We start from the raw sequence: 27,375 nt of genomic DNA, 5'->3' as shown, positions 1-27,375 counted from the left end.
ACTTTTTTACCATTTTCAAAGTGATGCAAGAGATTTAATAGGATCAAAACATGTAAGCCAATCATATCAGAAGTCTTAAAGGTACAGTAGCACATACAACCCATTGAATTCTAAGGGTCAGAAAGATGGTGGAAAATGGTCATGCAAAACTAACTTATGAACTTATGGACAGAATTGTAGAATATGTCCCTTTTTGATAAAGATATATTTTACCGTCTCTGCTTCTTGAGCCACTCTGCGTTTGCGTAACTCCTCCATTCTCTCGCACACTTCACTGTATGATGTGCTGTAATACTCAGAATACTCTTGGGCCAGATCCTTAATGTTTCCCAGGGAGCCATCCTGCAACACAACAGCACAATACAGTCAATACTTTCTCTTCTGCGTGTTTCACCAGTTCCCAGATAGAACAATGCGAAAAGAGTAGATTAATCAATCGAGCATCACTTTGAAAGCCCCTTCCGATAAACTCAAGCATATCCACTCCTATGGAGATGATGTGGCATGAAGATCTGTGCTGGTAACCGAAAGGTTGTAAGTTCAAATTCCACAAGGTGTGATTCATGAACTATAACCACTGTACCCTAGAGCAAGAGACTTAACCTCTTACTAATTCTTTCCCTTTCGTGAGGTAAATATCCTGCTGACCTCCATTTTACTGTCAGTAGCAGTGTTTCATGCAGAAATATCCCTGGTGAACCTCAAGAAATTCACGCAGTGAGATCCCATAAAAATCTATTTCTCAAAGCATGACTTCCTTGTATTGTACGACACACAGATACGTGACCCTCGTTTTGTGTCAGTTGAGACCCTGAGGTCAAAGCAACATCTCAAGATCTGCAAGCTCATCTCCCTGAAATTTCCCCAAAGTATTTATGAGCTTCCTGAAGCTTTAGTGAATCATGTCACCCAAATAAACACAATAAATACTGATGTTCAGCTTCTCAAACTCTACAGGAAATCCATTAATTCATACAGAAAGTAATAATCAATTGTACTTATACTAGACATATACTATGGTACTGATTGATTAACATATTCATATACCAGGGTATTTACATGTTACTGCAAAGTACTTCAAAGAATACCATGGTACTCCCAATTGTTACTGTATATTTTGGTATTTTTGTTTTATGATTTTTAACACAATAAGATATTAATAATTCAGTAACATCAAGAATACGTTTATTGCATTAAACGACAATAATAATAAATCTGTCTCTGTACTTTTTGGACCTCGGTTTGAAACTTCCCACGGCACAGACAAAAACTTGACATTAAACTGTTGCTACACGCACTGACATTTAAAAGGCTAAGCTGTCTTATTTTCAATTTTCATGTCAAATTTTCATCAAGCCCCAGGCTTAATGATAGAGAGCAGTAAAGCTGTATAAAAATAAATATATAACTATCCTTACTGAATCCCAAACATTAATTATACTAAAAGAACGAAATTCTAAAAATGAGGATTTATATATGTTTTAGTATTCAAACGAAAATAATAGACACTTAAACCCTAATAAAAGTGTAAAAAAAAAAAAAATAAACTTACCAAGATATCCATCAAGTCTGCCCATACATATGAAAAACTGTCTGGCGTGCTCAAATCATCACAGATTTCTTGATCAGTGTTTGCGCTTTCATTCTCCATAGTGAACAATCCAGTAAATTCTACCGCAGTAGTGGACAGATGTGTGAATTCCAGATAAGTCCTAATATATATCTGAGACGTTTATTCAGATATTCATCTTGTCTTCATCTGAGAAAAACAACACACTGCTTATGGGTAAAGTATCGAGGAGTAAACAGACAAATCACAACACGACCTCTCCGGAAAGGCTTCTGGATTTAACACCCCTGCTGTCCAACAGCAGGATGCCAAAATATATTTCAGAGCAAATTTAAAGAACACAGCACATTTTGAAAGCAATATTAAGCTATAACACTTCAACGAGCCAAAAAGAAAACAATAAAAAAACTTATCTGAAACTAAATAAATGTAATTTGTAAACAGGATTCTTGTGAGAACTGAATATTATTAATTTGCTGAGACTTTTAAAATAAGATTTTATACTGCCTAAAATGCTCATTTACGTTTTGAATCCAAAAGCCCCTGAACTACCCCATATCTGTCTCTCTAGTGCACCTGTGAGGTTTATTGCTGATGCTCACAGACACTGAGCAAATTATTGAGGGTGATTAATATTCCAGAGACTGAGCAGCGCTGTTAGAGGAAGTGCCACTTCCAAAGTCTGACTTGGCTCAGATTTACACACATCAGTGAACTCTCAAAGACTTCCATTCAACACCCAGACAGCCTTGAAAAGACATAAACAAGGAAGCAAATTATAAAACAAAAATCAGAAAATGAAATGGATATGATAAGAGTATATGTGAAGTGAATTATTTCATAATCAATTAATGAGACTTTTGTAAGACTATATATTATTACTGCCTAACAAACCCCCAGAACACATTAGCAACCACATAACATCCAAACAACCACTTATAACACCCTAGCAACAGCATTACAATGCCATAACAACCACCCATAACACGCTAACAACCACATGACAACGCCTTAACCATCCAGAATGCATAAGCAACCACATGACAATGGCCTAACAACTTCCCAGAACACACTAGCAACAACATTACAATGCCCTTACAACCCCCTATAATACACTAACAACCATATGACAACGCCTTAACAACCATCCAGAACACCCTAGCAACCATACAACCACACCTAACAACCATATAACAACATCCTAACAACCACCCAGAACCCCCTATCACCCACAGGACAACACCCTTACAACCACCCATAATACAGTAAAAACCACATGACAAGTCAAGTCATTTTTACTTGTATAGCGCCTTTCACAACACACATCATTTCAAAGCAGCTTTACAGAAAATCATGCATTAACAGAAAATGAAACTGTAATATCTATAATTTCTTAGAGTCATCATTGTGTAGTTTGATAAAATACGATGTGAATAGTGTTTAAAAATAACTAAATAATAATTGTACTTAGAAACCACTTAACAACCATCCAGAACACATTAGCAACCACATGACAATGCCCTAAAATCCACCCAGAACACCCTAGCAACATTACATTGCCCTAACAACCAATCATAATACGCTAATAACCACATGACAATGTCCTAACAACCATCCGGAACACATTAGCAACCACAACAACGTCCTAAATGCCATTCAGAACACCCTAGCAACAATATTACAATGTCCTAACAACCACCCATAACATGCTAATAACCACGACAACACCTTAACAACCATCCAGAACACATTAGCAACCACAACCATGCCCTAAAAACCACCCAGTCCCAGAACACCCCAGCAACATTACAATGCCCTAACAACCACCTATAACACACTAACAACAACATGAAAATGCCTTAACAACCATAAAGAACACATTAGCAATCACATGACATTAGCCTAACAACCACCCAGAACACCCTTGCAACCACAGGACAACGCCCTTACAACCACCCATAACAAGCTAACAAACACATGACAACGCCTTAACAACCATCCAGAACACATTAGCAACCACAAGACACTGGCCTAACAACCACCCAGAACACACCAGCTCTTAGTTTTGCACTGGTAAGCAAATTTCAAACTAGAATCTCAAATATGTCAACTTAAAATACCTTTCCATGTTCAGCTGATGCCTTGAAGTTGGTAACAAGCCAGAGTGAAATGTAATTACTGTCACATAAATGTTTCCTTTAGAGAGATCGTCTCCCAGGAGCTGTTGAAAACTAATTGAGGTGAATGTGCCGTGACCTTTGGCTGCCCATAGAGTCATGCAGACAGACAAGACAAGAGAATTACAGCCATTATAGCTGGTGTGATACACCCCATGTCATCTCATTCATCAAGTCCACGGTTCCTCAGTTAATGAGGAGGTACACTCGACTCCTCTGAGACAGTGAGGGCCCATTCGAGCGGCTCCATAGAGAGAGGAGAAGATAAATGAGCTGCTCGCTCAGTCGAGACCGCCACAAATCATGCTGAGATTCACAGGCTGCTGATACGCTTAATTAGCTTTCATTAGGTCCAGGGTGATGTGACATTGTACCCTCATTTAAAACCCCCTTAACTAGAATGTCACCCTTGTTCATCAACCTTTCCGGTGGTGGGATAACACATATGCTGTTATGATCAATATACCATTCATGCACACATACATGGCTTCTGCTTCAAAATTGCTGTTTGCATGCAATAAATGGGACTCACATTGTAAACAGCGCACAGACCATGTGATTGGTCCATAAAAATGTGTTTATCACAGGCAGCTCAGACTGGCCCATCACACTACAGAGCTTTTCTCTTCTCCCATCGCTGCCTTTCTTAACTGATGAAAAGTTGCCAGATTTCGTGCAGCTTTTGACTCGAGGGCATGTTACTTAACAAATGAATGGTTCTCTCTTCGAGGACAGTCGAGCTAGTCACAGATCGGGCGACCACGAGACCTTGTGCCTCTCGCACTGGAGGAAAGTGCATGTTTTCAGCGGAATGAAGGAAACGTCTCATTTCATCTAAAGAGTATAAGAATCTTTGTGCCTTCAGATCTTCTCTCTCTATGTTGATATTAAGTTACAGGGTTTTCAAAAAAAAAAAAAAGCACACTAAATTTGAGCCATTTTTAGCAAACTGCAGTTTAACTTTGTAACCCTATATGAGCTTGATTATTTAAAGAAAATCTCCTGTTTTAAATTATTATCTAAAGCAATGTGGGAAAAGAAATATAAACAGTAGGTCAAAGTTTTCACAGTGGTCATTCTACTTTTAGATTGTATCTATGAGAATACGGAAGACACAGTAGGCACAGTACTGGTCAAACTGGGATTTTTGAGGTGGGGGAACCACCTCACTAACATTTTCTTAAAAACTCACTGCCATGATACTATGGTGTTGTGGGTGGTTGCCAGGACATTGCTATGCGGTTTTATGGTGTTCTGAGAGTTTTTTTAGCATGTTGCTATGGGGTCTGGGTCGTTGCTAGTTGGTTGCTAGAGTGTTTTGGGTGATTGCTTACTTAAAAGCTCAAGTCAAAAGAGACCACCCCCAAGTCTGTATGAATTTCTGGTCGCTAGAAATGGCTTGGGATTTCTTCCTTCATTCTAACATCCACTAGATGAAAATCGTGAGTCTGATCACTTAGAAAAATGATAGCACAAGCCACAAGATTTGAGGTGTCATAACAATACTATGTCAACCCCCCAGAGCACCTTAGCAAAGTCCTAGCAACCAATCAGAACACCCTAGGAACAGTACAGTGTTGGGCCTCATGTATTCAGATAGAAGATAACGGCAGGCCTAACACAGTCGTAAAAACCTAACTCAAGCCCCCACATTCCAAGTCGTAAATTATACTGATTAAAATCGCGCCAAAATCAAACAAAGGGAGTCCAAAACAGACTAAAAATCCCATTAAGCCTTGCTCACTAAAGGATTGAACTCTCAATTCCTATTGGATGAGGCACACAACAGAACGCACCTCAAACCATGACATCATCAGGAGTTGAAATACCTCTGAAATGCTTTCGGGATTTGCTTCCAGCAACTTTGTTTGCAGCCTGTGGACGCAGCTCTTCGCTGCTCTCAGGTGCAACCTCGTGGCACAAGGAAGTAACGTCCGACTTGAAACTGTGGCCATACAATCTCCATCTCGCTGGACGAGTTGAGATTACTCTGTGTTCAACCGAACCGAAGGAGACCGCCGAGCAATTCGCATCTTCATCCGTTTGCCTACAGAAGTGAAGAGATTAAAGATTTCTCTTCCATCTTCAATCAAGTCGACATTTCTGATTTCTCCGCCAGCCCGCCAAGAATTAACAGCCATACCGCCCGCCGACAGAGCGAGGAAACGGCCTCCCGTCATCACCCGAGCCTCAAGGAACCGGGTCAGAGTTAAAGGACGGAGGAAAACACATTCTACCTGTGTCCTCATGCGATTCAAGTAAGAGGTTTACGTCTGGGCAGAGATAGAATATTATAGTGTGTTATTCTTGTGTTTCAAGGTTTTTTTTGCTTGTACACTTTACGACCGCCATGTCCGCTCATTATTAATACTCAGGGTATTAATTATCACAAATTTGTTTTTCTGTATTGTGGTCCAACCAAATTGGATTGAGAAATTTCGCCATCGCGGGTGAGACAGCAACTGAGTTCATCCATGAAAGAGTCAAATAACGCAGGACTTTTATGAGCCGTCCACCGGCGTCTCTGAGTGATAAACTAACAGCTGCTTTCTCTCCCACAATCGCGAAATTGGCTTTAGGGCTGTCACTTCTCTCTCTCTCTCTCTCTCTTGTACTAACCACACACACACACACACACACACACCTTATGTGTTATAGGATTATTTTTATTTCCATATCTAATTATATCACTGTTTAGTTTGTAGTTGTAAGTCGGAAGTTTCTTGACTGCATTGTATTAATTATTAATTGATATTACTGCATAAATAAACTTTGTTTATATTACAAAGAGAAGTGTTTTGGTTTGTTTTGCATACACCTGTGTCATGCTGACGGGATGTCAGTGCTCGGATTCAAACCTTCATTCATTGTTTTTTTCCCGAAAATCGATATTCTTCGGTTGTTGATTTTCCTAAGAAAACAATCTAATATTGAGACCGTTTTACTATTTGGTTATTAGTCCCTGATTCCAGGGTGGTGCCCCATCAATGTTAATCCTTATTAATATTCTATTGATTTATGATAATTGATAATTATCTTTGATGGTTGTTGAATTTGAATGATCAATAAGCTAGTGTTAATTTTAATTAGTGTTTCATTTTAATTAGTGTTTCATCGATGTTAACAATTAACGATTATCTTTGATAATTGTTGATTTTAAAGGATTAAAAAAGCTAACATTGATTCTCATCAATGTTCTATTGATTTTAATAATTAATAATTATCTTTGATAATTATGAATTATTGCTAATAACCAAACTTGCTCCTAAACATAGCACACTACATTTACTGGAGCCCCATATGAGGTTTTAATGAGTTAGATTCAATTAATTAATTTAAATATTAATTAATAACTAAAGAAATAATTATTAATTATTAATTAACACTGATCTAAACAACCAGTAAAGCCCTACAATAGCAACATGCTAAAACACTCAAAACACCTTAACAACCACACAGAGCACCTTAGCATCGTACTAGCAACCACTCAAAACACCCTAGCAACTGCATAACTACATGCTAAAAAAAAAACACTCAGAACACCTTAGCAACTGCATAACAACACCATTTCAACTACCCAGAGTACCCTAGTAACACCCTAGAAAATACTCAAAACACCTTAGCAATTGCATAGAGAGTTATTATGCTAAACAAACTAAGAACACCTTAGCAACCACATAACAATACCACGTCAACCACCCAGAGCACCTTAGTTACGTCCTAGTAGCCAATCTGAACACCTTAGCAACCACCCAGAGCACCTTAGCATCGTACTAGCAACCACTAAAACCACCCTAGCAACCGCATAACTACATGCTAAAAACACTCAGAACACCTTGGCAACCGCATAACACCATGTCAGCTACCCAGAGTACCCTAGTAACGCCCTAGAAATTACTCAAAACACCTTAGCAATTGCATTGCAATACCATGTCAACCACCAGGAGCACCTTAGCATTGTCCTAGTAGCCAATCAGAACACCTTAGAAATGGCATAGCAACATGGTAAAACACTCAGAACACCTTAGCAACCACCCAGAGCACCTTAGCATCATACTAGCAACCACTCAAAACATCCTAGCAACTGCATAACCACATGCTAAAAACCACTCAGAACACCTTAGCAACTGCATAACAACACCCTGTCAACTTCCCAGAATACCCTAGTAATGCCCTAGAAATTACTCAAAACACCTTAGCAATTGCATAGCAAGTTATTATGCTAAGAAAAAACTTAGAACACCTTGGCAACCACATAACAATACCATGTCAACCACCCAGAGCACCTTAGCAACACTCAAGTAGCCAAACACACCTTAGAAATGGCATAGCAACATGCTAAAACTAGTGGCCGACTGATATGGGTTTTTTAATGGCCAATGCTGATACCGATATCCAGAGAGCAGGGTGGCCGATAGACCAATACAATGCCGATATATCACACAATTTAATATAGTAACAAACATAAAATTGCAAATAATAATAATAATAATAATAATAATTTATAATAATTATTATTTAGCACTATATTCAATTAAATCATTAAAAAAAGTCAGAATATCGGCCGATTTATCAGCCTCGGCGATAAATCGGTCGACCACTAGCTAAAACACTCAGAACACCTTAGCAACCACCCAGAGCACCTTAGCATCGTACTAGCAACCACTCAAAACACTCTAGCAGCTGCATAGCTACATGCTAAAAACACTCAGAACACCTTAGTAACCACATAACAACACCATGTCAACTACCCAGAGAACTTTAGAAATGTCCTTCTAGCAACCACTCAGAACACCCTAGCACTGCATAACATGCTAAAACACTCACAACACCTTAGCAACTGCATAGCAACGCCCTGGCAACCATAGCATTGTGACAGTGACTTTTACATGGGCAAGCACCAAGCACAATTTCTTCAGACAATATGACAATCTAGCTGCAAATGTTCCCGTCACAAATTCTCAGCTAAAGCCCATTCTTTTTCTCCTCTGATTCATTTTGATAGCAGCCAGAGATCCAAACTTGAGACACACATCAAACAGCCAAAAATACATCCACACAAACACACACAAACTGGTGGATCTCACCATGAGACCATGAGAAGCTCTCTCACATATTCCATACAGCTGCCAAGACACATTTAGGCGCTGAGCAGCAGGAAATGACACAAAACCGGAATTCTCAAGGATGCATTCCAGCTCCATCGCTGTCATTGATTAGCCCACATAAAAATGTAAAGTTCAAAATGTCTTAAAAGTTTATAAATAATGACCATAATTCTGCAGCGACAGACATTTCCAAGCGTGTCAGGGGAAATCCTGGAGTTCTCTCAGTCAGCCTGCGGGACAGATGAACGTGCTGAAATGTCTAGCCAAAGAGCTTCTTTAATCAAATACATATGCTCTGATCTGTTTCTGAGCCACTTCCTGCCTTTAATTTAACTTGTATTCTTCATCTCATCCTGTTTAAAATAGACATCTCAAAATGTTTGGCTGTTCACAACAGAAATGACTACAGTGTTGACTTTAAAAGGCCAAGTGCCAAAAACATTAATTCCATCTACAAAAGTTGCATTTTGCGATTTCTTTAATCAGTATTTTGCCTTGCTTTTCGATACAAATCTCGAAATATCTTGAAAACAAAATAAATTGTATGTGATTATAAGACTTGGTTTTAGAGACAACATCATTTTTCTTATACAAAATAATTAATTTTCCCTTACTTTAAGAATTAAACACACTTTAATTTAGTTGGATTTATGTACGCAAATATTAAGACGACATCGTTGCTGAATTAGATTCTGAATGGTGAACATTATGTCAATATAAGCAACGGGAGATTTTCAAATTTGACTCAAAGTTTCTAGTTTCTAAAAAAAAAAAAAAAAAAGAATAATAATAGTTTGATTAATAATGAATGCTGCCTTGCAAGCACTGTAATACGAAAACAAACAATAATGTGATCACATAAACCAGTAATATCTTAAAGAGAGCATTGACACAATGTACTACAACACTAATTCAATTAGTCTATAGCCAGAATATGTAAGTTTACAAGTTCCTCCGGAGACCAAAGCAAAAAATCCTTTGAAATATCACACTCACCAATGTTCTAGCGACTAGCATGTGGTTCCTCTCTCCTCAACATGTCTGAAGCACAGTGTGAGAGGTGAAAGTTTTCCTGAACACTTACAGAACAATATACGCTGCTCTTAATAGAGGAGTGACCCACACACATGCATCATACAGGCGCCGGCCAGCGGTGGAGAGCACATGACGTGAGATCAGCAGGGTGGAGCTCCAAAACCTCTCTCTCTCTCTCTCTCTCTCTCTCTCATTCTCTCTCCACAGCTGTGGGACAGTCAGCTCCACTTACACACATTTACTAAGAGCAGATACTGCGACCGCAGTTTAATAAACGTAGAATGTGCATCTGTGAGAGTGACTAAGAATGACGGGGGTAAAGTAGGTAATATTACCCTGACAAAAGCTGAACACACTAATCTTTCTAGATAACAACCTCACAGGATGTGTAACGAGATACGGCCCATATGCTGCTGACCGGATGAAATCTAATTCAGGAGAAAGAAAAACAGTAAAAGTTTGACATGTGGAAGTTTGTTAACTGGTTATATGAAGTATGCATTTAAACAGAATGAATGCCAGATATATTCCAGACAGTTATTTTTAACCCCCCAAACATTTCGCATCGTGAAATAATTTTTCCGAATAATAAAGCACATTTCCCTTAAAAACTACTGTTTTAAATATCTGTAATTCCCATCTGTTTAACTGTAATACAGTAATGAAAATCGTTCTGTCTAGACAAAATAATTGTTTATTAAATTCAGCATACGATAAATTCAGTAAAACAAATACTACCACAATGTTTAAATACTTTACAATTTAAATAATGCATAATTTTATCGCATTACACTAACGAGAATGAGATGTTGTGCATTAAATAGAGAGAACTGAGGGGAAAATGTGCTTAATTTCCATGAAAATAATGTCACAATGCATAATATCTTAAAGGATTAGTTCACCCAAAAATTTTAATTCAGTCATTGTTTATCTAAAAACAGGTCCGCCACAGCGATAGTGACAACAGAACACAACACAGCTGCACAAAAAAAAAAAAAAACAGAGAACAAAACTTCCTAAACATGTCTGAAGAGTTTGTAGTTGAATAATTTATGCATTTCTATGCCCAGCCTTATTTTTTTTTTTTTGGACCGGTGCCAGTTCTCAGCGGACGGAGTTACCTGCGTGATACTGAAAATAGAAAACAAGTGATCGATAGAATGTACCGTCGCTCATCACTGCTGGTTAGGACAAAAACTCTGATTACCATAGAAAATATACCTTTTATCGTGTGTTGCTTGTCGTCAGGTTTGGACACGGTGTGACTGTGGCTGCCTATAGCCTCCTCTATGTTTGTTTTATTTCCGGGCTGGGCATAGAAATGCATAAATTCTTCGACTACAGACTCTTCAGACATGTTTAGTAGATTCTGTTCTCTATTTTTTGTGCAGCTGTGTTGTGTTCTGTTGTCACTATCGCTGTGGAGGACCTGTTTTTAGACAAACAAAACTAATTTTCGTTGAACGCTCCAATGTCGCGAGGTCACTGCATGAACTGTTGCTCTAGTGCCCTATCATGAATGCACACAGGAGATCAGTGGTCATTTATTTTTTTATTTTTTTATCCCCTTCTCTTCCCAATTTAGTATGCCCAATTCCCAATGCGCTCTAAGTCCTCGTGGTGGCGTAGTGACTCGCCTCAACCCGGGTGGTGGAGGATGAATCTCAGTTGCAACCGGACCAGTTTGGTTGCATAGGAGACCTGGCTGAAGTCACTCAGCATGCACTGGATTCGAACTTGCGACTCAAGGGGTGGTAGTCAGCGTCAATACTCGCTGAGCTACCCAGGCCCCTCCAAGAGAGATCAACGGTTACTGAACATTTTCACTAAATAATACATTAGATTTCAGTTTGTTTCTCACCAAACTTATAATATGCTTTCATAACAATCATGAGTCTCATAGAATAATTTATAAGACTTCTGAATTATACTTTTGCATTCTTTGGAAGCTTGAAGAGGTGGTCACCACAAACTGCCATTGTATGACATCACTGAGCACAACATTTTTTCACAAATTCTCCCTTTGTGTTAAGAAAAAGAAAGAAAGTCATATAGGGTTATAACAACACAGGGGTGAGTAAACAATGACTGAATTTTCATTTTGGGTGAACTAATACTTAAATTTTTCAAAGAATTGGCCGTTTATTTTATTTTTTTTCAATGAAAATTATGAAAAAAAATTCTTTTTTTTTTTTTTTTTTTTGATTGAGGGTTAAGATTTCTTGACAGTTTCTGTGAGATTCATCCATTAGGTTTCAAAGAATACTTCTGTTTCATTTATCTTGAATAGGACAGTTTTCTGCTCACAAAGTTTGTTAACAAATATGGTGAGCAATACAAGCTCACAAAAGACTCAGATTGCTGAACTCAACATGCAGAAACACAAGTTGCCGGTAGATGGCAGCAGACAGCAAACGTTTCCATCATGCCAGTTTGTTTAAATGAGGTTTAGATGCAGTGTACAGGGTAAAGCAGGATTACCTTAAAACTCTTGACCTCAAAATCATCTCACAAATTTACCATGTATAACACCATGGTATATGAAAAAGCAAATTATTCAGTATGATATTTAGATATCATGCCTTCTAAAAAATCTTCTGGCAAACTAGCCACAAATTTGTCACTCATTATTTTCACATGCAAATGAGCTTGTGATTCACCACAAATGTTTGCTAGAAGTTAGCAGCTCTTCACCGGTAGTGGTGAACCTGCAGCAAACCTTTGACAACATTGGACAATTTGCCTCAAGTTTGCCGCAAAGCTCATTTGCATGTGAAAATAATAACTGGCGAATTTGCGGGAAATTATTTTAGCGCTGACACTAACCACATAATGATGATGCGTGTTCTAAGTTGACCGATATTCATTTTTTGCCTTGAAAAGGTCAACAGGGTTTACTTTTATTTGGCACGTTACAACACAAGAAGATCCTTCACTCCATTCAGTTCAATATATTTCACGACGCTGACACAAGTCCTTTGGAAGACTTAGCAACTTAGCTAAGCAAACACGTAGCAACAGCCTAGCATTGTGGCAGTGAGCTAAAATAAAATCTAGTTGTGATTTTACAGTAGTAATTGTAGTTCTACTAGTACAGATAATCAAGATTATCAACAATATATCATATAGAGTTATGTGTGGAATAGACTTAAAGGAATATTCCGGGTTCAATACAAGTTAAGCTCAATCGACAGCATTTGTGGCATAAAAATGTTGATTACCACGAAATAATTTAGCTAATTTTCTTAAAAAAAAAAAAAATTTATGTGAATTACTTGAGCTGTAAAGTTGTTTCAATGGTCATTTTACAGTCGTTTTAGAGTTTTAGGGTTTGTTGACATTGTCATGGCAATAAAGTTGCAAAATTGGCTATACATTTACACAGAAAAGGTTAGTTAGCGATTTAATCACACTAACATCATGTTACACATATTGTTACATCTTGTGGCTATACTTTTGAAACAGAGTATTTTAACGTTTACTGATTGGACCCCATTCACTCCCATTGTAAGTGCCTCACTGTAACCCAGATTTTTGCTTTTTTAAAGAAATGAAGGGGCAAGTCAAAATGAATCAACATTATCCCACAAATGCTGTCGATTGAGATCAACTTGTTTTGAACCCGGAATATTTCTTTAAGTTTACTTGTACTTCAGAAAGAGATCTGTGAAAACCAAGTCAGCAGTTCAGAACACCCTCAGATTCACACTGACTGACGTGAACCGACTCTTGATCTGTGAGAAAGTGTTTCTGGGGTTCTGGACGTCATTATATCAGTGGCAGTGCATATTACAGTCAGTGGCAGATGGCAGGACGGAGGTAATGCAGCATGTCTGTGTGTATTTATGGACATCGGGCACAGCGATGGAGTGCCAGTGCCAGAAAGGGCATTTTTGCGCACCAGTGCACCGGCAGAAAAACTATGCCTGTCTGTCTCAGTCTTTTCTCAATTTCACATTTCATTGGGGCCTGGGTAGCTCAGCGAGTACTGATGCTGACTACCACCCCTGGAGTTCGCAAGTTCGAATCCAGGGCGTGCTGAGTGACTCCAGCCAGGTCTCCTAAGCAACCAAATTGGCCCGGTTGCTAGGGAGGGTAGAGTCACATAGGGTAACTTCCTTGTGATCGCTATTATGTGATTCTCGCTCTCGGTGGGGCGCGTAGCGAGTTGTGCATGTATACTGTGGAGAATAGCATGAAGCCTCCACACGCGCTACATCTCCGCGATAACGCGCTCAACAAGCCACGTGAGAAGATGCGCTGACTGACGGTCTTGGACACGGAGGCAACTGAGATTCATCCTCCGCCACCCAATTGGAAATTGGGCATTCCAAATTGGGGAGAAAAAAAATTAAATAAAAAGATAAATCACATTTCATTGGTTCTCCGAACCTGGCAGGCGCGGACTGGCCATTGGGAGAACCGGGACCGCGAAAAAGGGCCGCCGTGTTATGCAGAACGCGCCACAAAACGGCGCCGCGATATGCGGAAGTGGGGCAGCGATATGTAGAAAAGGACAGCCAGCCACCCCGTGTTCTGCAGAAGAAAGAAAGTGATACACATCTGGGATGGCACAAGGGTGAGTAAATGATGAGAGAATTTTCATTTTTGGGTGAACTATAAATTTAAAGAAACAGTAGCAAACACAGACTAAGATTCAGACTAAGATTCAAAGAGAGGACATTAATTTACGTGACCCAATTTAATTATGACTGTTTTTGGTGCAAGAAAGCTTGACTAATATTATAAGTGGACTTTTGGTGGAAAAAAGCTACAAAAGTGTACAATTCGGCTGCTTGAATATCACAGAGTAAAATATCCCCCTAATCCTAGCATTTCGAGTACAGAATGAATCACAAATATCCAGTTTTATCCGGTCAAGTGCGAGCACATATGTGACTCATGGTAATAACAGCTATCAGTCAAAACACAACACGAGGCTTTCAGACTGGAAATCCATGCTTCTCTTGGAGTTGTAAGCCTCATGTTAATCAAGTTGTTCTGCAGGGGAAAAAAGAGATTTGACTGTGAACTTTACGTGCCCTTTTTTGTCTGAACAACCGAAAGCACATTTGCGCTTATCAGGGACGCAGCTGCACTGCCTTAATTCATCATATTCATTTAGTCTCTGCATTGTGTAGCTTTGATTCTTCCATTCTTGAAAATCAGAGTCGATTCATTAGTCTGCCAGATGCTTTGACATTTAAAGCATCTCACACAATCTTGCCAATCAACATTTCGGTGCCAATTACTGTACGTCTTCCAATTAAGTGAAAATGACTTCACAAATGCATATTGTTTTTATAGGAAATTACGACTGCGTAGCAATTAACAGAGTAAAAATCATATCCAGTGCATTCAGAAAGTATTCAGACCCCTTCTTCACATTTTGATATGTTGCAGCCTTATGCTAAAATGCTTTAAATTATTTATTTTTTTTCACATAAATCTACACTCCATACCCCATAATGAAAAAGCAAAAATCAGATTTCTGATAACTTTTCAAATGTATTAAGAAGAAAAAACTGAAATATCACATTAACATAAGTATTCAGACCCTTAACTCAGTACTTAGTTGAAGCACCTTTGGCAGCGATTACAGCCTCAAGTCTTTTTGGGTATGATGCCACAAGCTTTGCACACCTGGATTTGGGGATTTTCTGCCATTCTTCTCTGCAGATCCTCTCAAGCTCTGTCTGGTTGGATGGGGACCGTCGGTGGACAGCCATTTTCAGGTCTCTCCAGAGATGTTTGATTGGGTTCAAGTCCGGGCTCTGGCTGGGCCACTCAAGGACATTCACAGAGTTGTCTCTAAGCCACTCTTGCATTTTGGCTGTGTGTTTAGAGTCATTGTCCTGTTGGAAGGTGAACCTTCGGCCCAGTCTGAGGTCCTGAGCGCTCTGGATCAGCTTTTCATTTATGATATCTCTGTATTTTGCTGCATTCCGCTTTCCTTCAACCCTGACCAGTCCCCCAGTCCCTGCCACTGAAAAACACACCCACAGCATGATGCTACCACCAACATATATCATTGTTGGGATGGTACTGTGCAGGTGATGAGCAGTGCCTGGTTTCCTCCAGACATGACGCTTGGAATTAAGGCCAAACAGTTCAAACTTCATATCATCAGACCAGAGAATCTTGTTTCTCACAGTCTGAGTGTCGTTTAGGTGCTTTTTTTTTATGTGTCTTGCACTGAGGAGAGGCTCCGTCTGGCCACTCTGCCATAAAGCCCAGATCGGTGGAGTGTTGCAGTGATGGTTGTCCTTCTGCAAGTTTCTCCCATCTCCACACATGATCTCTGAAGCTCAACCAGAGTGACCATCAGGTTCTTGGTCACCTCTCTTACCAAGGCCCTTCTCCCCCGATTGCTCAGTTTGGCAGGGCGACCAGATCTAGGAAGAGTCCTGGTTGTTCCAAACTTCTTCCATTTAGGAATTATGGAGGCCACTGTGCTCTTGGGAACCTTCAATGCAGCTGAAATTTTTTTGTAGCTTTCCCCAGATCTGTGCCTCGACACAATCCTGTCTCTGAGCTCTGCAGGCAGTTCGTTTGACCTCATGGCTTGGTTTTTGCTCTGATATGCATTTTCAGCTTTGAGACCTTATATAGACAGGTGTGTGCCTTTCCAAATCATGTCCAATCAATTGAATTTGCCACAGGTGGACTCCAATCAAAGTGTAGAAACATCTCAAAGATGATCCAGAGAAATGGGATGCACCTGATCTAAATTTCAAGTGTCATAGCAAAGGGTCTGAATACTTATGTCAATGTGATGTTTCAGTTTTTTCTTCTTAATACATTTGAAAAGTTATCAAAAATCAGTTTTTTTGCTTTGTTATTATGGGGTATGGAGTGTAGATTGATGTGAAAAAAATAAATAATTTAAAGCATTTTAGCATAAGGCTGCAACATAACAAAATGTGAAAAGAATGAAGGGGTCTGAATACTTTCTGAATGCACTGTATATCTAGATCTTTAATATCAACAAATGATGCACAATACTCCCGACAGACACATCATCAACTGATCAGCTCTGACTGTAAATAAGTCCACCACTGTGTTTATGATACTGAAACTGCTGTTGCCGTGACGACCTCCTGGGTAATAGAGTAGCATCTGAGTGGGCTGTCTAACGAGGGCAGACAGCTAAGTGAATGTTGACAGGTCTCTAGAGGGAGGCAGGGTTAAAGAGATGCGCCTCTTTGTAGCCAGCTGTCACTCACCAACACACTCCTGTCACAAAATAAACCAACATGCTCACAATATGCCACCCAGGGTGTCCTAGGTGGTTGCTAAGGTGTTGTAGATGGTTGCTAGGTGGCCCAAGTGAAAATATCCCACCCCCAAGTCTCTGTGATACAGTATATTGGTCTCTAAATATGCCTCAAATCCCTCTTTCATTGTAAGTCTAAGGGATTTCTTGCCTGTTTTCTAATTAGGGATGGGAATTGTAAGGAATTTAACGATTCCGTTTTGATTCCTCTTAATGATTCAGGTTCTATTAAGGATTCTTTTAGTACTTCTGAGGTAGAAATATTTGGAAACGTGCAGTTCTTATTAGATTTACTGCAGTGTAGATTCAAAAGAATCAACTAATAAGAGTCATTCATATGGGAATCAGACAACACTAGTCGCACTTTATGTTTTGCCCTATAGATTCAAAAGAACTGGCTCATAGGAGTCATTCATTCAGAAATCAGACTACACTGGGTCTAACTGTAGGCCTATTGTTGTGTTCAAGTCATGTTGGAACGATCGTATTTATGAGTTAAGTGCACATGAACGGCACCACAAAGTCATAATTTATCGTGTTTATGTTTTTTAAAATTGTTTGGGATGTTTAGTATTATCATTCTTTTTTCTTTTTTTTTTCTCCTTTTCTCCCCAATTTGGAATGCCCAATTCCCAATGCGCTCTAAGTCCTCGTGGTGGCGTAGTGACTCACATCAATCCGGGTGGCGGAGGACGATTCTCAGTTGCCTCTGCATCTGAGACCATCAATCCACGCATCTTATCACGTCTTGTTGAGTGCGTTACCACGGAGACATAGCGCGTGTGGAGGCTCATGCTATTCATCCACGCATATCTCACCACGCGCCACACCGAGAGCTAACCACATTATAACGACCACGAGGAGGTAAACCCATGTGACTCTTAGGAGACCTGGCTGGAGTCACTCAGCATGAACTACATTTCCCATCATATATGTGACCGCACTAGAATGATAAAATGGATAGATTAAGCATTTTGCATTAGTGCTAAAAAAGCTTCCTGCCTTTGCTAGTAAGTGAAAAAGAGAGTGATATATAAAACGGGTCATTTCTTTCTGACTAAAATCACTTGAATGCACATCACATCATATTAACGATTTCCGACCTCTTTAAAATGAACTTTGCAGGAGGACTTGAACACACCATAAATTTTGCGCTGATAATTTAGTTTTCAAACCAAAATGGATTGCGGGGTCTGTACTGGGGAAAAAAAAAACTATACTAAATGCAAATAATAAAATGCAACTAAACACATAAACGTGCAAGGTTAGGAAAGCAACATAAATAGACTTGTCAACTTTTAACATTGAGGAAAAAACACTTCTCATATCTTTAGTTGTTGATGTCAAAGGCTGTGCATCCAATCAAACTAGGGATGGGCATTTTGGTCATTTTGTCTACTCGAGTACTCGGACTAATTACTCGAGTACTCGTCGAGTACTGTATATGCGCTGCTTCAACGCGTTGAGTCCACTGCCACTCGCCTGGTGTGTGTGTGTGTGTGTTTTTGTGTGTGTGTGTCTCCAAGTGTTCACTCCTGTGGAGAAATCTGCAATGCTCCGTATTGTTGTTGCTGTGATGATTCATGAAGAGTTCCATTCAACTCGAAGAGTCGGAATTTCCACCTTTCAACGGAATGACACTTTATGTCAGACATCTAACTTGGAAACTCGTGTGGAAATCTTCAACTCCCATTTTGTCGAGATGCAGGTGCGAATTAAGTGAAAAGTCACATCATGCATGATCACCAATCACCGTTTTCATGGTCGATCATTGTTGCCACGTCCGAGTACCCGAGTACTCGTGCCCATCCCTAAATCAAACGCTACAGTATTTTGCAGCAAATTCATCTAGGAAGAAGCTACTGTAACCCAAATTACCAGATGCCAATTTAGACAGGTTGTGTGAAATGTCCTCATCCTCAAAAACATGAACATAATACTTGCCCTAAACCAGCCGTTATGAATGAGAGAGTATAATCCAATATATCTAAATCAAACTTCAGCAGATGCAAGCTTATTTAAAAAAATAAAATATGGAGATAATTCCCTGCCTAGACTAAGCCATATATTATATATATATATATATATATATATATTTAGACAGCTGTTCCCAGCACACCAAAGAGACACCTGATACTGAACTGAACTACCTAACGATGCAGAACCTTACATTTTTACTCCACTGATAATTAGGTTTAGTTTTGGGTGTGGGTAGGGGGTTTATAAGTTTATAAAATATTCATTCCTCTTCACTGTATTATAGCCTGTACCAGTGTTGTGCAAAATTCAGAATTTCAAAATTAACCCTTTCAATACTTGAGTTGGGATTTGAATTGAATTGGCCACGCCCCACAGGAAGTTGAATTGGAATTTGAATTGGAATCAAAGGAAGCTGAATTTACTGAATTGCAATTCAAAGAAATTCAACGCACCATCACACTACACAATTTCATTAGTCCACAGTTTGTGACAAATAATTGTTATAATTTTTGACCAAGTATGCCTATTTATTCATTAATAGGTAGATTTTTTTTTAGCCAATAGACATAACATTTCACTCTACAAATAATACATTTACATCAAAACATTTTGTTTTTGCTTTACAGCACCAGAAATACTTAAAATGTCAACCTGCTGTGATTTTACATATTAGCTGTACATATTACATATTTATTTGACATTTTATAAACACATATTTAAATTAAAGGTGCAATATGTAATATATTTACTGTACTAAAGCATAAAATTATCATAATAAGTTGAAATACGGGCTTCTCTGAAAACAATGCTACAGCCAGTATATTCTATTTTGAAATGTCCGTTCCGGGCCGGAATTTCTGTTTGTGTTTTGGCCTGTGTGATCCCACCCACTCCCCATTTCCCAATAGTATTTCAAAACCTCGGGTTGCCAGATTGAAACAAGTTAGCGGGCAAACACAGCACGCTTCAGCCATGGAAGCCAGCAATACATCTAGCTAACATTGACAGAGTTATAAAAATCCACCTGAGCTGGTTTATAATTTGCAAACAATAAAAACTTTGCAAACATATACATTAGCTGATCAACTTACAGTGAAAGGCTCATCGCTTGCCATTGTCAGTTTGCTCGTTCCTGTTGCGTGTCCTCAACCTGGCTACCAGCGTGAGCTTCGAGTCTGGGGAGGAGGTGGGGGGGTGGGGAGACAACTCTCTCCAAAGCTGTGTCTCGTTTCGAAGGCTGCGTGCTAGGTAGGATGCGTCCTTTGAAGGCTGCAGTATACTGAGCGTCCTCCTTTAAACAAGCCTCGTTTAAACGAGACGGCCTTCGTAGGACAAACGGAAACGGAACATAACATGGTTGCTATGACAGCACGCCACTCTTTAACAAGCGCGAGCACTTTGAGTGAGAAGGGAACAAAGTCCCTCTGGTAGGGAATGTATGAGGTACATTTTAGGAGAGTTATAATGATGTAAAAAGAAAAGAAAATAGATTTTACAAGTGTAGTTTTAGTCTAATATTTTATTTTAATTATATATTAATAAAATTATACATATTATATACTCTGCACCCGTCTACTGAGGTACTTCAACTTGGGAATTAACATTACCTGCGTTTGAACATCATATTTACGGGCAAATTGGCGTAATCTTTTTTTTAGACATTTCCGTTGAAGCAAAGAATTGTGGGTTGTGAGTGCCCACGAAGGACACAACTCATGCATCCTCCAAATTCCCGTGAAAGAAGGTCGCATTCGAAGTGTACTACTTGCTTTTCTGAAACGAGACAGCCTCGATGACGTATGCAGCCGACAAATGCGACCTTCAGAGGACGCAGCCTTCCAACCGAGACACAGCCCAATATTTTGAATTTGGACTGCAGTACCCATTTTAAATGTTTGATGTCAATGTTACATATTGCTCCTTTAAGTAACTTTAAGAAGATTCCTTAAACTCTGTCAACTTGATGAAAATGGCTTCCTTTATTTACATGGTTTAAAATATTCTGAGCATCTCATGTACATTGCTATAAACATACTGTATATTTCATGGAAAGCAATTATATCACAGTTTTAATCATCATATTAACACTTATAAGAAAAACAAACAAACATATAAAGTATTTTAAAATGGCATGCACTGATCTCGACATGGTACATTAAACACAGTAAGGGTAACAATCAACAAATTGATCATTTTATTTAAGAAACAAACTCATCAGGGGGCCTGGGTAGCTCAGCGAGTAAAGACGATGACTACCACCCCTGGAGTCATGAGTTCGAATCCAGGGTGTGCTGAGTGACTCCAGCCAGGTCTCCTAAGCAACCAAATTGGCCCGGTTGCTAGTGAGGGTAGAGTCACATGGGTTAACCTCCTCATGGTTGCGATTAGTGGTTCTCGCTCTCAATGGGGTGCATGGTAAGTTGTGTGTGGATCGTGGAGAGTAGCATGAGCCTCCACATGCTGGGAGTCTCCGCAGTGTCATGCACAGCGAGCCACGTGATAAGATGCATGGATTGACGGTCTCAGAAGCAGAGGCTTTTTCTTCGCCACCCAGATTGAGGTGAGTAACCGTGCCACCACGAGGACCTACTAAGTAGTGGGAATTGGGCATTCCAAATTGGGAGAAAAGGGGATAATTTTTTTTTTTTAAAACAAGAAACAAACTCATCCTGACATCACAAAGAAACAAGTTACCTACCGTGACAACAGAATCAACAACAAAGTAAATAAAACCATACAAAATGCAACCATTTTTTTTCATACCCCAGTGCATGCTGGGAAGACGGTAAATGGAACTGAACCACATAAACATTTTGTGTATGCCAATTTAAACTCAAATAATAAATTAATCCAACTCCCTGCTATGCATTCCTGAAAGTTGCAAAGAGGGAATAAAATATAATGTGTTAACATGTTTCATGTTATACTGAAAAATCAAATGTATTATTAAAACCTGTTGATGCTCATTGACCCCACCCATGGGTTTGTCTTTACTTTGCTTAAATGAGTTCACATTTACTATATAGTGTGCTGTTCAAAATTGTTCATAATGTTGACAAATTATACATTTGCACATCAACAGGTTAAAAAATATACTTAAAAACAGTCTGAAAAAAAAACAATATGAATTTATTTGAATTTCATTCAATTTTAATTCTACTTCCTTAAATTCAAATTGCAGTTCTATCCTTTTTGCTACCTCAATTAAAATTCAGTCCAAATTCAGGAACTGAATTGGCATTCTTCTCTGAATGGTGCACAACCCTGGCATGTACAGCTGAATACAACTGGCTTTTGGCGCCCATCCATGGACATTTCACCCGGAAAATGGAGCTCACCCGTGCCCATACGCCCAACAACACTTACCACGTTGGCCACTGTGTTTTGAACTGCGGTAAGAACAGACCGATTTATAATTATAATTATAATTTAATTTATCACACATTTGCACATATACAGTGAAATTCTTTTTTCACATATCCCAGCTAAGCTGCCCCTTGAGCAGATAGGGTCAAGGACCTTGCTCAAGGGCCCAACAGTGGCATCTTGGCAGTGCTGGGGCTTGAACCCCCAACCTTCTGATCAGTAACCCAGAGCCTTAACCGCTGAGCCTTTTTGGAGCTTGACAGACATGGTTACTATGAACTGCTGTTGTATGAAAAAACGCGGTGAGAAAATTTATTAAAAAAGTTGTTTCACTGAAAAAAAAAAACAAAAAAAAAAAAACAACAGCATACAGGTTTAAAATTATATGAGGGTGAGTAAATTATGACAGAATTATAATTGTGGTGTGAAGTAGTCCTTCAAAAGTTCTTTGGAATCAAATATCATAGAAAAAGGAACAAAAAGTTCAACAAATTTCATGTACCCTGAAATCAACCGCATTCTGCCGATTTACTGACAAGCGCCATCCCCCATCAAATTTTTTTTGCATGAAATTTGCATGAATTTTTGCTCTAAATTTACATTTGTACTCCACTGATGGTTAGGGTTGGGGTTTGGGTTATAGTGTATATGCATTCCTGTTGACTGTATTACATCATTAACAACTAAAAGCAACTCGTTTTTGGTGCCACTCAGTGGAAATTTCATCTGGAAACTGGAGCCTATGTGCCTATACACTCTGAAAATATTGTAGCCCATTTTTTAGATTTGCACATTTCATTTACATTTTACATTTAGTCATTTAGCAGACGCTTTATCCAAAGCGACTTACAAATGAGGAACATAGCAAGCAATTTGTCATACAAAGTTCAACAAGATCTACAGTGTTGTTCTGTCAAGCTCTCAAGGTGGCTGGAGTAGTATACTAGGTGCTAGCACAGAAGAAAGAGACAGAAGTATTTTTGTGTGTTTGTGTGTGTGTATACAGTAAGTGCAAGTTAAGTTCAATAGTAAGTGCAATTAGTGCGGGTTGGTTAAGTGCTTGCGGAACAAATGTGTTTTCAGCTGGTCTCAATTTCATAACAAAAATCCATCAAATTGAATTGTGTAATGTTTAACTAAATTAAATGATCCATTCAGGACTTTAAATCGCTGTGAAATAGCGAAGGTAGCCATTAATAAAAGCATGATCTTGCTTCTTTTTATTCAGCATTATATGATTGGGCCTGTGGAACATTGTTCACATTTTTCACCGTAATAATTACTAGAAACTGGTTTCCAAACTTCTCTTCTAATTGACAGATTTGTCCAAATCTGACAAGCATCCTTAAAGTGATAGTTCAGCCATAAATGAATGTTCTGTCATCATTTCCCGCCCTCATGTTGTTCCAAACCTGTGTGACTTTCTGTATTTTGTGGAACCCAAAAGATGTTAGACAGAATGTTAGAGACTGACAGTCTTTTACAATATGAAGGAAAAAACATGCTGTGAAAGTAAATGGTGACTGAGGTTAATATTCTGTCTGACATCTCCTTAATTGTGTTGCATTGAAGAAAAAAAATCATACAAGTTTGGAACAACATGAGGGTGAAGGATGAAAGAATTCCCAATAATAATAATAATAATTATTTTTATTGTTATTATTATTATTAATAATAATACATGTTAAATGTGTATTATCTGTATGTAATGGAAAATTGGAGATTAAACATCCATTATGTTACATATGAAAGTAATTAGTTACTCACTACTTGAGTATTCTTTTAATTGGATACTTTTTTACTCTTACTCAAGTAATTATTAACATCATTACTTTTACTTCTACTTCTAATTGAGTCATTTTTTATTTTTTTTTTAATAATTGTACTTTTACTTGAGTATAGTTTTTGGCTACTCTACCTCTGGTGACACCGTATTAATAGTCTGATCAGTCTGATAAAATTCAATCCTGTCTTTGGTATGACAACAGTTAGGTTCCACTTTATGGCAATGCCATTTCTGTTTTACCTCCACAACAAACACACATTAAAAAAAAAAGGAACTTTCTGTCTCATTCCTTGCCACAGTATTGCACAATGGGCTTTTGTTTGCTGTAGCAAACATTGTTTTTCTGAAAAATACGGCCTCTCTTGGTTTCTTCTTTCTGGTGTTGGTTTGGCCTCTTGGGTTTAGCTTTAAATCAGTGGCTTCAAGAGCTGACTTCCTTTCATCTAACCATTGTGTTCTCGTGGTTTGACTCTCTTCCTCTGGGATTGTCCTTTCCAGCACACTGCCTCCGACACCTTGATGCTGCACTTAGAAATGTCCCAGAGATCCGTCTTTACAGGTTACACAAGATCCTCTGGCAGCCATCAGCACCTACACACATCCCAGCAGATTCAACACTAACCTCTGACTTCCTGCCAATGTGAAGATCTTTCCATAACAATCCATCATCTGCCAGAATTTCTTTATTTTTTTTTACAGTATGTTGACTATGCAGATAAAGGGGCTATATATCGGTAATGATTTTGAGTCAAAAGTCAAATTGTGCAAATATGTGTTGTTTTTCCTAGCAGAGGTTTTGTATGTTGGTTTCAAACACCTAGTTCAAAACTCATAATTTTTGTGATTCTATCCTCCAAAGTAAATTTTTACAATCATCATGTTTTTGTTTGAGCTTTTGGGTAAACAAGCGTACATGATTAAACCACACTGACATACATTCAGGCAAGAGTCAACTATTTTATGAAAGCAGATTCTTACCCAAAAGGTTGAAATGTGCTCGCAGGACGAAGGCATTTTTCACGACAGTCAGGTTAGGGTTAGGTCATATTTTGTCGGGGCAAGCTGTCACATGTCTTTTAAATGTCATAAATTTATATAATTTATCAATTACAATATTTGTTGGCCATAACAATGTTTTGATATTTTTGTATGTTTCTTTTCCATCATTTTCTTACATTTAGCTGAAAAGCCTCTAATAAGCGGTTTCTTGCAGGTGTAGATATAAAGAGAGGCGTGGTTTTGGTGGTAGTGATGGTGAAACGTATCTTGTCCAATGTTCGCATGAAACCTGTCCTACTGGTTTGATGGAACGTTCCACTGTGACAACTTACCCCCGTATAGTGTGACAATATGCCCCTCAATTGAGGCAAGTTGTCACAATAGGCCAACGTGTGTTCAATGAACTTTTTTCATGGGCAATATCGGTGAAAATATTCAATAGATTTTTTTGTAGCCAAGACTTAAAGGTATGTGGCAATACAGAAACTGACTTTCAAAAACAAATCTAGCTTGAGAAATATTCACTGGAGTGAAAAATGTGACAACTATCCCCGGACTCCCTTATGAATATTTTAAACATTAGGCACACTAGACAGAGACAGATGCAACATCAAGTCCAATAATGAATAAGTCAAAACTGTGATGCTGCCATTCAATACGCATCATGAATCATGCAATACATTGATTTTTCAGTCAATGCTGGGCCAATTCTTCCCCTTCCCCATGTGAGCAATTTCAGGTTGGTTGCACAAGTATCAGATTTTTACACCCAGTGGAGTTGTGCTGACTGCCCCGTCGATAAGCTCTGATTCAGCTCACCGTCTGTCTTCACCAACACGTGACCACAACTGCTCCAAATGAGCCTAAAAACATGCTGACGCAGAAAACCGCCACACTTTACTCAGGACATTCAATAAGACAGCCACCATGAGAACACATTAAAAGGAAATCCAATTTAACATCATCTCTATAAAAATATACATTTCAGTACTTAATCATAAAGCCAACGCCACAGGAGTAATTCAGGCAGAAAGGTTGCAAATTAAAAATGGAATCATTAGAGAAATAAATGATCTAACACCAGTTAACCTCTACAGCTGAATATGCACAGATAAAAATGAGATTCTAAATTAAAACTAAGTAGTCCAAAATTACACCACTGAGTTGATGTCTTATAAGGACTGGTTGAAGGGCCAGTTCAATTAAAAATCAGTAAGAAATCTCTCTGCTCTTCATCACTGGCTTTGGTGAGAGCTCTACTGGGTCTCTTGTTATTTAATGTCTCTCCGTATCCCAAACCCATCTTCAATGAGAGCAGCTCACTGCTGGCCAGATTGATCTCCAAATTACCCCGCTGCACTCCATTCATCTTCCTCTCCGTCCCTTTACCTCCTCTACCCTCACTCCATCACCTTCTTATCTACCTCTTCTTTCACTTCATAGCTATTCCTTCCATTTTCAATACCCCTTTTTTATTTTCCTGTTCCAATGCAATTTCTTCTTCAGAGCAAGAGCCATAAAACTGAGCAAGAGTCACAGATATGTTCTATTCAACACCAGCACAACAGAGAAGATTTGATTTTGATACCATAAGAGGTAGTGGATTACAGCGATTTTAACTTGGTAAAATCACTAAAGTACAGCCAATGTTGGGTTTAATCCAATAACAAAGTAATTAGTTACTGTAATAATTACTTTTTAGTCAAAAAAGTAGTGTCATGCATTTTAAATTCTTGTAATCAGATTACAGTTACTGACTGTCAATAAATGTAACTACTTTAGTACATTATAGGGTTATGCTTATTTCTAATATATTATTTATGTAGAATACATGAATTATGGCCTGTAACGAGTCTTTGTGAAGGAGAAATGTGAGGTGCTGAATGTATGACATGTGTGTAACAATGAACAAGATATATAGACTTTATTTTGAATTTGTTGAGCAGAAAAGTGTTATAGAAAGTAATGTAAAAGTAATCCGATTACAATTTTAGAGAAATAATTAGTCATTTGTAATGGATTACTATTTTTAAGTAACTTGCCCAACACTGAGTACAACCACTTAAAAAGCGATGGCA

At 38.6% G+C, this 27,375-nt stretch overlaps 1 protein-coding gene across 4 annotated transcripts in view; it reads right to left on the bottom strand.

The window, feature by feature from the left end:
• sash1b (SAM and SH3 domain containing 1b) overlaps positions 1 to 27,375 on the bottom strand; it is a 143,859-nt gene that overhangs the window by 32,275 nt on the left and 84,209 nt on the right. The window contains exons 1-3 of one of the 4 annotated variants that reach the window (XM_051722216.1): positions 9,852 to 9,900; positions 1,553 to 1,759; positions 214 to 342 (exon numbers count right to left, since the gene is read on the bottom strand). In XM_051722216.1, coding sequence (XP_051578176.1) covers positions 214 to 342; positions 1,553 to 1,651 — 228 coding nt within the window. In that variant the 5' untranslated portion in view covers positions 1,652 to 1,759; positions 9,852 to 9,900. Of the gene's footprint in view, positions 1 to 213; positions 343 to 1,552; positions 1,852 to 9,851; positions 10,008 to 27,375 lie in introns of those variants that run through there. The other 3 variants (XM_051722217.1, XM_051722215.1, XM_051722214.1) reach the window with 3 other exon arrangements.

The sequence above is a fragment of the Myxocyprinus asiaticus genome, chromosome 17 (genome assembly GCF_019703515.2).
Source record: "Myxocyprinus asiaticus isolate MX2 ecotype Aquarium Trade chromosome 17, UBuf_Myxa_2, whole genome shotgun sequence".
Classification (NCBI taxonomy): domain Eukaryota; kingdom Metazoa; phylum Chordata; class Actinopteri; order Cypriniformes; family Catostomidae; genus Myxocyprinus; species Myxocyprinus asiaticus.
This window is presented reverse-complemented; position numbering and strand designations above follow the sequence as displayed.